The sequence below is a fragment of the Saccostrea echinata genome, unplaced genomic scaffold, assembly GCF_033153115.1.
Source record: "Saccostrea echinata isolate AGI-Se365-2 ecotype Australia unplaced genomic scaffold, CSIRO_AGI_Sech_v1 ptg000054l, whole genome shotgun sequence".
Lineage (NCBI taxonomy): Eukaryota > Metazoa > Mollusca > Bivalvia > Ostreida > Ostreidae > Saccostrea > Saccostrea echinata.
The window spans coordinates 41,668,945-41,681,204 of record NW_026889803.1 but is presented as its reverse complement, the minus strand read 5'-3'; the positions used below and the strand labels follow the sequence as shown (position 1 = coordinate 41,681,204).

General features: G+C 33.8%; 2 protein-coding genes across 2 annotated transcripts in view; one reads left to right on the top strand and one right to left on the bottom strand.

Moving 5' to 3' along the window:
* Positions 1 to 2,884, top strand: part of LOC133171862 (eukaryotic translation initiation factor 3 subunit C-like) — a 32,781-nt gene extending 29,897 nt beyond the window's left edge. The window contains exon 30 of the mRNA XM_061306653.1: positions 2,245 to 2,884. Within this exon, the coding sequence (XP_061162637.1) occupies positions 2,245 to 2,387 (143 nt within the window). The 3' untranslated portion in view covers positions 2,388 to 2,884. The remainder of the gene's footprint in view (positions 1 to 2,244) is intronic.
* Positions 2,885 to 3,016: 132 nt separating this feature from the next.
* Positions 3,017 to 10,618, bottom strand: LOC133206001 (uncharacterized). Its single transcript, XM_061341906.1, has 5 exons — positions 10,578 to 10,618; positions 6,593 to 6,779; positions 5,486 to 5,628; positions 5,187 to 5,340; positions 3,017 to 4,728 (listed from the first exon to the last, which is right to left on the bottom strand). The coding sequence occupies exons 1-5, from the start codon at positions 10,582 to 10,584 to the stop codon at positions 3,861 to 3,863; spliced, it is 1,359 nt and encodes a 452-aa protein (XP_061197890.1). The 5' UTR covers positions 10,585 to 10,618; the 3' UTR covers positions 3,017 to 3,860.
* Between the last annotated feature and the right edge of the window lie 1,642 nt (positions 10,619 to 12,260).

The following is a 12,260-nucleotide window of genomic DNA, read 5'->3' as shown; positions in this document are numbered from 1 at the left end:
ATTTAAATTCACAATCTTTTCCTTGATCTTTTCCCATTTTCATGATTTAAATAAGTTTAAGTACATATAAAATGCAAAAGGATGCGTCATAAATTAATATTTTGTGTATATTACCCTCTATATGGAAATAATCAATAATTTATTGTTTATTTTGAACATAAAATTTGGTATGCATTGATAAAATTAAATATTATAATTATGAATTATTTCTCGACCTTGTGCCACTTAGCAGATAGAACCATACCGAGATGTTACATTAGAAATTCAAAACAAATCATTAGATTCATCCTGAAATCACGAGATTTATCAAACATGTATGAAAAATATTAAGGTCTGACCTTGTACCACTTCTTACGTAGTACCGATCTGAAAAGTTACATGTTCATAACTATTTCATTTTGGTCGATTCATGCAGATATCATATGATCTATGAAATGTTTACGTATATATACGACCACATCTTAATTTTAAAGTACGCATGTCACTTGATTTTTTATTGTTGGTTATTTATAACAAACAATAAGTAATGAATTTTTTAATATATTAGAATTCGTTCTGTGTATTGGAAACGAGAAGTATTAATGACGTAACAATAAAATATAGTGCAATATTCCAGCGATATAGCAGACAAATAACGAGATGACGTAATCTCCACCTTAATAACGAGATGACGTAATCTCCACCTTAATGGTTATTAAATGCGAGTTTAAATACTCCGATTTGAAATGAAATATCAGCAGGAGGATAAAAAGTACGCTCAGCCAGGACTTTTCAGGTACAGTCAGGCCCGTAGGAAACAAGTTCAGTTTTTTTTTTTGGGGGGGGGGGCACATCCATACATTTTCAGTTGGGGGGGACTATCGACTACCAAAAATTCCCTGACAAGCCCCCCCCCCCCAAAGAAAAAGGTCATCAGACGTTTTTATTGAGGGGGCACAAGCGTATAGTAGCTATGTTTTCTAAAGCATTCTATATATCGGCAAAATTATTGGGGGCACGACCCCCGTGCCCCCCCCCCGTTCCTACGACCATGACAGTGTACGAACTATCCCCCTGCGAAATTTATAGCAAACCTCATTATTATACTTCTGTTAAAATGTTTTCTATATAAAGTTAAGAAGGTAAAATAACTATTTTTCTATAGTCTGAAAATTTCATGCCTAGCGAAGCTATACCCCGGGGTACAGTTTTTGCTATCCACCCCTCGGAAATTTTTCATTCAATCTTTGCCGCCAATTTTGATTTCTGCTATCAATCTATAGACTGATGATGTCATCCTGACTTCAGTAGCATTGTGACGTCATTAGGATTTCAGCTCATTCTTGCAGTGATTATCTTACGCCAAATACTTGTTCGACTTTAAAAATTATTACTTTCATGTTTTGCCTATGAAACTATAGTATCAGGCATTCCAACCCTCAAAAATTATAATTTACATCAGTATAATAAAACGCTTATCCAGTGGCTGTGAGTGGGATAGCTCTTTCATCAAACCCTTGACAGGAACTATTCCCCTCGGGCAAGCCCTCGGGGAATAGTCCCTGTCGCGGGTTCGATAAAAGAGCTATCCCACTCACAGCCAGTGGATAAGTGTATATTATTATACTTCTGTTAAAATGTTTCCTATATAAAGTTAAGAAGGTAAACTAACTATCTTTATAGTTTCAAAATTTCCACACATAGCAAAACTATACCCCGGGGTATAGTTTTTGCTATCCACCCCTCGGAAAATTTTCATGCAAGTTTTGCCGCCAAGTTTGATTTCCTGTAATCAATCTATAGACTTATGATGTCATCCTGACTTCAGTAGCATTGTGACGTCATCAGGATTTCAGCTCATTCTAACAGTGTTATCTTATTCCAAATACTTGTTCAAAACTTTTATAATTATTTTTTTTTTTTCATGTTTTTACTATCGAACTGTAGTATCAGGTAAATCCAACCCTTAGAAAGTATGATGTACATCAGTATAATAAAACGCTTATCCACTGGCTGTGAGTGGGATAGCTCTTTCATCAAACCCTTGACAGGAACTATTTCCCTCGGGCAAGCCCTCGGGGAATAGTTCCTGTCGCGGGTTTGATAAAAGAGCTATCCCACTCACAGCCAGTGGATAAGTGTATACTGTTACATGTACTGCTTGATATGACGTAGAATGTAATCACGTTTGGAAGTCCGAAGTATTGTTGAATTAGTACTATTTAATCTTTAATGTTTATTATCATTTTTTAATCTTTCATATAGGTGTTTCTGAGGATGTCGTCGAGGCGGTAAAATTAGAAATGAAGAAAAGAAACTACGATTGTTTGGAATGTACGCTAGGTGGACCAGGTGTAGCACGGAAGTCGCTGAGTGATGGATGGAGTAAAAACGATCATGCAGAGTAAATTGTCTCGATTCCACAGATACAAAACTTCATACAAACGGTTCAGTGACTAAATGGAATTTATGATTCATGATTATTATGGACAGTATTAACAGTTTAGGTCATTATTTACACTTTGAATTGTCTACGGATTTTTCGGGGGTTTTTCCCCCGATCATGAAAGGAAGCATACGGCGGGTGTGACCGGTCGGCAGGGGATGCTCACTCCTCCATGGCACCTGATCCCACCTCTGATGTTTTAGAGGTCCGTGTTTGCTCTGCTTCTGATTTGTATTGATTAAATGGACTTGTGAGCTTGAATACTGTTCGCGATCTCCATATTTCATTCAACAGTTTCAATTTATAAGAGGAACCGGCCATTTTAGTATGTGGTTGAATTGCATTTAACTACATCAAGATGTACCAATGTGTTTCGGTGAGAAAATAAAAGATAGTTTCTGTGAAACAAATGCTAGCAGCAATAAGGTATATGCAATCAAATTAAACTGTTCTACTGTTTGTTTGCTCTTCATCATCTTTATCTCTCAAGACATAATAATTTGTTAAACATGTATAAATTTATGTAGTCATTTAATTTTTATTGAAGGATTTTCAACAATGAAAAACAAAGCAGAGATGAATTATGCTTAACATAACCGACACGCAAACAAACACACACACGACGAAAATTTAATTTCAGCTGAGAAAAAAATCTTAAACCTGGCATACTTTACTCGCGATGAATTTAAAAGTACAATTATCTTTCAGCGAGTAATTTGTAGAGTGTCAGAAAATTTGTAACACAAGTTCTGCGGTTATTTCATTAGCATTGTCATCTCTAACCATCTCGTTAATGAAGTCTGTAGCAAGAAAGCATTTCGGCAGGTCAACATTTATGCAAGGCCAAACAAAACCCAGATTCTTTTTTTTAACCAAAAAAGAGACATTAATTGAGACAGATGTCAGACATGGAACAGGTATTTTTTTTCAAAAAAAATCTCAAAGCTGCTTATTCAAGTTGTTGCTTACAAATTAGTTAAAAAATGTATTTGCCAATTTTGCTTATCCTAGTAATTACTGCTCATGCTATACATGTCGCCCTACTACATTACCAATGGATAAAGAAGAAGTTTTATTTAGAACTCTGTGTTTACTGATGGGTTATGTAGGCCACAGCTGTATCAAATTGTCTCATGCAATCTTCAGTATTTTTTGATAAGTATTTTATTTGTTATAAAGAGAATCAAATTTAACAGGCTTTATTCCCTTAGCGGATCAAGGTACATTTGCTACTATATAATACATGTGTAGCAAAGTTCAATGACTTAAAAGCAAAAGTGAAAATACTATAATATGTACAAAATATCTAAAATCATTACTACACAACTATTATTGCCAATCTTAAACTAGCAGATGTATGTACATTATTTACATAGTACATATAGATGTCGTTTGATACAATGAGATCTATGTAGACACAAATACTAGTACAAGTTCAGTGAATCAACATGAACAACACAGACAAAAATAATGATCCCAATGACAAACTGGAGAGAAATAATGTCGATGACGATGATCTCAGCGATGAAGATGCTGGAGTCACTGACTTTTTCACTTTAGTTACACTGGTATCTGTAGATAATGTGTAATTTTGAGATTCATTGAGTATAATTTTTTCCTTACTTTTGTTTGCATTACTTTCATCACTAGATGTAGTAGTTTCCTTGGCATTAATTTTCTGCTCTGAATCTACAGAATTGTTTCCGTTTGCAATAAAAGATTCGAGCTCCGTAGTAGAATTTTGTGTGCTTTCTTCAAAATTTATTGTTGTCTGTGCATCTGTGCTTGAATCAGTTCTTAAGTCTCCATCGTCATCTTCAAAGGAGTTTGTAAATGGTGCAGAGGTAGAGTTTGCATTTGATTGAATCTCTTCGGATGACGTGGGGAATTTTGATTGGATGTCTTGTGATGACGCGCTTGTCATTGATTGGATCTCATGTGATACCGTTGTTGATTTGATCTCTTGTGATGACGTCATTGTCGACTGGATCTCTTGTGATGATGATGTTATTGATTGGATATTTTGTGATGACACTGACCTCGTTGTTTGGATTTCTGATAACAGACTTTTTGGAAAATGATCAATTCCCACGTCTTTAAGAATAGATTGGACAATAGACACCCAATTTCGGTCTGCTTGTCTTGGCATAATGATTGAATCATCTACAAATTCATCTGATGTCTTAAGAACAGATAAACATTTCCCACCCAGAATTACGTGATAGGCACCAATGTAATCCCTGAGGTAACTCCTGCATGAACGTATCTTTTCCTTATAACATGTTGCTGTTGCAGCTGATATTCTGGAAGGGGAAAAAAAAGCTTAACTTTTCTTGATTTTGGGACGGGCCTCAAAAAAGTTATTCATTATTCTCTTAAGAGAAATGGTCAGGCTTTTGCCTACATCCATGTAGGCGAAAGCCTGTCCATTTCTCTAAAGAAAATATGGGATTCATATAAAGTCGTGTTGCTTGTTAAACCATCTTGGGTCCGTTGTACATTGTCATTGGTGCATTTGTAAAGTTGTCATTAAAATTATGCTGAATTTTTTAATTAAATTATGAAAGCGCCTGCTCAAATTCTGAACTCATAATCTGAAACCAAAAGTCTCTCTATCTATATGAGACGTCAAAACATGACCCAACACAAAGCAAAATCATCAAAGTGATAATGACAGTGGATAATTATCTGGAAAATTTGGGAGCAACTACCTTGAAAACTATATTAAGTAATTTTTATTAAAAAAAAATGTTACACTTACATGCAAGCCAACCTTCGAGCATCATGGCCGTTTGTTGTGTTCTGTAAGTACATTTCAGTCAGTGTTTGTCTAAGTGGCATGGTCAAGGATTTAACACATCTTTTGGCGCGCTTTAAGCTAGATGACTTGATGCATTTTAACTTCCTCCCAAATTCTATTGTAAAAATAATTAAAAAACGTAATTTGTTAGTAAATTTAAAATTAGAATTATACATTGAAGAGCAAGATCATCAGATAATGAAACAGAACCAGCTGGGATGTTGAGAACAACGAAGCTTATATACTTTCGAATATATTACTTTTTAATTTTTGGCACATGGCAACTGATGTTCTTCTCGCCATTGTTGAATCGAACGTCATAGAAAAGAACCAATCCGAGGGACTTCGCAGACTGTTATTTTCCATAGACTGCTCTACGCATGGCAACACTCTGCTATGAACTCTAGAAATAATTAAGATGTAATTTGATCAATTAAGACATTCTCTCAAAATGGATATTATATAATTAACAGATCCGTGGATCTTAATACCAGATCCTATCCTTTTTAACTCGTCTGTGAAATGTATTTATCCTACTCTTCACGCTGACCGGTTGAAACCCCCCCCCCCTTTTTTTAAATTAATATTATCTTAGTTGCAGGCATGAATAAACAAAATAAAAAAATGGAAAGGACAACGGTCATTTATATACAAAATTATTTTCAGACCGGCTGCCCAGGTTTGTGGTCAAGAGCATAATGTTCCTATTTACTTGCTAATGAAGTCAATCATTGTGTGGTGTTCATTCCGAAACTTTGAACTTTGTCTAAAATATTCTCTGTATTGGCGTGACTGTCTCCATAAATTGTTTATATAGTTGATTTAAGCATATATCAACAGAATCAAGTGTTTTGTTTAATGTAGTTTTGGCTTATTATTTTGCACTCTTTACATTGATAATTCGTCCCATCAAGTTTTCATTTTACCGTGACAAAGATGAAATTAGCATGTAAATTAATGTAATCTGTTATAAGCTAATTGTTTAACACGTCAGTTTTTTTCTTCATACACTGATATTTAAAGCATATTTTGAAAGACAAATTTGTATTTTATATTAGAACGATTACGTATGAAATGAATAGACATTTTATTGACGCAAGAATGACCAGCATTCTTTTGACTTTCAAGGACAAATAAAAATATCATGGGTCTATAACGAAGTACTTTTATATCCTTAATGATTTAACTTTTAAACACATGACTCTTTAATGCGTCAGGATGAAAGTGCAAATTCTTATCACTGTGTACTTTTTTTTTAATTCACGGAATTCAAAGTTTGATTCTCATTGTGCAATCTATTTTTATTCCAAAAAAAAAAATCGCAAATTTTCAATTTACATTACGGTTCAACACATTGAGAGACTTACGAGCACCATTTCCACACGGAGTTGGAGAATTTGTTGCGGTAGCGTTTTGGGGTTCCATTGTAATAACCAACATTCCTCATGCAGTTTCTGAGGGCAGCATTTGGTGAGGAGGGCGAAGTCCCAGATTTCATAAAAGCCATTACACTCATCACTGAGCACAGCAGACATAGCGGAAATAAATATACATCTGAAAAAAGAAAAAAAAATCTAAACGCTGTATATGTACTTACACTGGCACATTCAACATATTTTTCCACACGAACACGATCGATTAGCCAATTTATGAAGTAAAGTATCACTTAAGCATGCCGTTTATAATTTTCAATTGAATTTGAAAATAATAACAGGTCATGTATAATAATTCAAATTCATATTGAAAATTGATATACAACATATATTATAATACTTGGAGAAATTTTCACACATTTATTATTGGCGTAAATACCAGTAAATTGTCCAAATAATGTATCCGCGAAAAGCTTTAAGAATAAGACTATAACTAAAATTAATAAAGTGAAAACTTGAGGACTCTAACATGTAAAAAGGCAGTCGAGAAGTTATCATTTTTACAATCGTATCAACACTGACAAGCTAGAACAGAGTTTGAAATTGAGAATATTTTTTGTTTTAAAATTTGATACGGCATTAGTTTCTGATGCTTAGAACTTCTCTATATAAAATAATTAAAGAAAGAATGACACTCATTTGTGTGACTTAATTAATGATTATAGTTATAGGACCAATGTATAACAAAACAAATGTGCAAAAATTATCTCTTGTCAATCAACTGTGAATTTCATTTTTCTTTTATTACATAATTATCATTAGTAATCAAGAGAGTTTGACTTAAGCAAAAATTACATTGGTCTTTGATTCATCATTTCCATTGCCCCCACAGGTCTATTTTTGAATCATCGTGGCAAGATTTCTGATTAGTAAGATTATTACTTCATTAAGTTATATTAAAGATATTAATACTGGTCTTATTTTATTATGTTATATTAAAGAAAAGATAATTACACTCTTCCATTTAAATAAAGTTATAATTAAAGAATTTCTGAAATAGAAAAGTAAGTTATTTTTATTTCTTAAACAAGCAATTTTCACCTAGAGTACATCTACAAAAATAGAATAGACCAAATAAAAATTACCCTCTCAAGTCTATTTAAGAGGGGCATTGATCGAGGTAATAATGTTTTTTTTAACAAATATTTCTCGACGAATCAGATTCAACTAATTTACATGAAAGTATAATATTGAGATTTATATGTATGTACAAGGCTTTGTATACCCTATCCAATAAACATCCGATCACCTGAAAAGCTACTTTAATACATCCCCCTTTTAAAGTAAAAATTAGCATCCCCAACATTCAATATTTAATTTATAATTTTGTTTCCAAGTACTCGTGTGTCCTTCTTTCCTTCCAGTATCGTGGTCCCAGGATCGTGCCTTCAATAGAAAAACCAGACTGTAGCACGACTGGTTTGATCTCAAAATAGTGGAAGAGAAAAGATGCATCCGGATTTGAAAAAAAAGCCCCTTTTCAAAAGTAGTATTACATACACATAATTCTATATCCTGACGTTTTCTAAACTTGTTCTTAGTTTTATTGACTCTAGGAGGGAAGTAACATTTTGAAAGGTTTTCATAGATAATTTTACTGTAACAACACTATGAATGCAAATATGTTGAGAGAGAGAGAGAGAGATTGGTGTACAGTATCTAGGTACCAAGTTTTATTGAAATAAGACAATATGTAGGAAGAGAAGCGTTTTGAAAGAATTTAACAGAAATTTCTATTTCTGTAAACATCGACATAACACAAGATTTGAGAGTACCTATGTCGGTGGAATCTAGTATAAGTCAGTTCTTTTGAAATCGGACGCAAACTGCAGGAAAAGTAGTGCTTTGAAAGAATTTCAGAGTACTTTGGTACTTTTTTCGTAACCATGGCAAGACCGCTAATAAAAAGTACAAAATCATGTATCTGCAGTTGTCTCGTTGTATGCCATGTTTTATTGAAAATGGACTCAAACTGTAAGAGGAATAGTATTTCATGACAAACAGCATTCATGTACCCTGATATAGTATACATGTGTACCAAGTTTGATTTAAATCGGACCAAAACAATGGGGTGGTATCCTTCTAAACCTGAGTTAGTAGCATTCGATTGTAATCGGATCAAAACTGTACGAAACGTTTTGAAAAGTTGTTTACATACTAAAAGTTAGACAGAGAGTCGGACAATCACCATCGCCTTTAAGCCGCTTCAGGTCTTCGACGAGTGGGGTTTAAAACACGCTATGTAAAGCCTTTAGTATAGTTTCACACTAAGTTTGTTTCTAATATCACAGAGTACTTGACGTAGATCTGAAGGGATCTGTTTCTATACATTTCTAATTATTTCTTTTATATAAACTAAAAATTGAACTTAAAAAGAATTCATTATTAACTATATGGTTTGGCAGAACAGATGAAATATGTGGAGATAATGAACAGTATTCAAGCTCAAATGTTCATTAAACATTACAAAATAAGAGCAGAGCAAACACGGACCTCTAAAACATCAGAGGTGGGATCAGGTGCCATGGAGGAGTGAGCATCCCCTGCCGACCGGTCACACCCGCCGTGTGCTCTTTGTCATGATCGGGAAATAAAGCAAAAATACTTCGAAAATTCAGTGTATAAATAATGGCCTAACAATTAGTATGAAAAAAGTCAGTCAGCATTTGACTTAATGAAAGATTGTATTAGCTGACAAGATCATTGTATCGACCATAGAACTTACGAAATGATGACTTTAAACGAGACTGTTGATATTCTTGTTTCATCAACTTATTTGTCAATAACATATCGTTTAAGAAATTGTTCATACGTAGAGCAAGCTCTGGCGTATCGAATCAACTGAGAGATATAAACCCCGTATGCAGATTAGGGTATATTGCTGCATAAGTAAGGGAAGTTGACGATTGAAAAGTTAAAGTCATCACGTTTATCATAAAGCTTTGTTGTTAGATTACCATTAACGTCTTTTTCTAATAAAATATCCAAATATGAAACAGATGTGTCAGACTCTGTGGTATTTTTTATCTTAAGCTCACCGGGATATATCGTGTCGACATAAGAATGGAAATAACCATTGTAAATTGACAATACGTCGTCGATATACCTAAATGTCAAGTTGAAGGCCACAGCAAGTGTTTTGTATTTTTTCTTTTCAAGTAAAAGATTTTGAACTAATTCTGCTTCACATGAATACAAAATAAGTCTGCTAATAACGGGGCGAATTGGTACCCATTGGAATTCCAATAGATTGTTGGAAGACCTGGTCTCCAAAAACCACATAGATATTGTCAATCAGAAACTCGAGCATCTTTTTAATGTCAACTTCAGAGTACATGTGTGTACAATCAGATTGTTTTTTTAACAAAGTAATTTTGCAAATGACCAATGACAAGGTAAGCAAATTTACGAATTCCATTTTTATTTTACCATTTAAAAGTCTGGACTTTAATTTATCGAGGGGAATAGTTGTATAAAAAGTTGAAAAGTAGTAAGTTTTTATGTTGTTGATTTTGGTAAAATTTTTATGATTTCAAATGTTCCATAAGTTCCTTGGAATTTTTTAATATCCACATCCGAGTTTGCAGACAACAGAGGTACATAAATGTATAACTTAAATGTATAAAAACTAGTGATGAATTAAATTTGAACAAAAGAAAATTCTCTCACAATGTATTAAATCATTTACTATTTAGTGTATTATTTAGCGTATTATGAAGAAACAACCTTAACCCTCTAACAATATTTAAATGAAATGAAATAAAATAAAAACAGGCATGATATAATAGTTATTGCTTCAATTTTCTATCTATAAAATGCCAAAAATAACCTTCCTTTTTTAGCTAGGGGAAAATGGCAATACACAAATTTGAAATAACGCAATTACGTGAACACAGTCAACAATTGAACATGCACATACCTTTCATTTTAGCTGCCGTTTTGAAGGCGTGAAGCTGAATGAAGAAAAATGGACATTCGTGTGAAATTAGCATCAATGTAACTCCATGTACTAAAACTGTCAAGACCACGTGTCTTTAATTTATTATATTTAATTTATTCAACCAGTAATAAATATGCTAAAGAGGAAGGTAAGTAAAAGTTAAAGGACAGCAACAAGAGGTGTAACATGCAGTAGTACCATTTTAAGTCACTAAAGCGTTTATAGTTAGAATTCCTCCGCTTTCCATCACTTAAATAAGTGGATATGGAATAACAACAAAAGAAACTGTTTTTTTTTTAATCAGAAGTGAAAATCAATGGTAGGCTTTTTATTAGAATTGATCAAATACAGTACCAATCAAATTCCAGAAGACTGATGAACCATGCATTTTATCATTTTTTTTATTTGAGGCGCTCGTGGTAGAGAAATGAAAACAAGGAATTTTGACATTTTTAGAGTTTGGACTGTTGTTGTTGACAAACAGCGATCACTGAACTTTATTTCATCTAAAGTTGTACTTGGTAGAAAAGAATGTATCTAAGACATGAGCAAGGTTTTTATGTTTTATTAAGTGCCAACTGTACAATTCACCAAAATTATATCACCGAATCGAAGAAAGACAACAATTAGCCCCGAAGATCGGACACATAATATTCTTGTCCTATCTGTTTTTCTATCTGTCTGCAAAAAGAAAACTTCAATGATAACACGCACATTTAAGTATTCACCCTTTTCAAAGAGTGCTCAAACCGTGTCTTTGTCTCTCGGTCAATGATTGATCCTCACATTGAGCTCACATTGTCTATTCTCTTTCTGCTTGCTGGCACATAAGAACCAAAACACTGTTCCCACCTCTACCTGGCTGACGCCCAGCCAATGTTCCCAATTGTGACCGTTCCTGCTCGTTAGACCTTCTCCATGTTGGTTTTGGTATGTCTACTTTTCTCCTTCATATTGGATGCTATGGTAGTGCAAATGTAGTGTTATCTATCTGTAGCACATGCATATGGTCAATCCACTCTCTGTGTGTTTGTTGTTTCGTTGAATCTTGATGTTTTTGTTCTACGATGTACATTGTAGCTGTTCATTTTATATCTTATCTGGTCACCTTACTCTCAAAAGTTGTCCTACTTTAGAAGGCGTCAAACTTCTTTTTGTCTCGCTCTGATGTTTTGAACAATGTTTCACTTCCATACTTCAAGACCGAAAACAACCAAGCTGTTGAACAATTTCCCCTTGGTCTGGATAGAAATAAAGTAGAACTGTTTGCTTTCCCGGATTAATTGGTATTGTTTTTACCGCATCTTTCTTTTGATGTTACCACTCCACTGAGGTTATATAGATGTCTCTGTGTATTGTCCAATGATAGTAACTGGCTCTTTTATGTCAGAGTTAAACCTCATTACGTTAGTTTTGTAAATGCTTATCTTAAGGCAAACTTAATTAGTCTTTATGTCTTTTGGATACCTTGAAATTGTGAGGATAGTAGAGTATGATCGTCTGCAAAGCCTGAAACCAGTCGGATTATTCACAATATGCCCATTCGAACGTTTCACTTAAACAACAGAATGCTTTAAATTCTTTATTTGTTAATGCACAACCCTCGTAAGAGGGTTTGTCCAACTTGTCTGGGTTGGAATAGAACTTCGTAATAGATCAAAT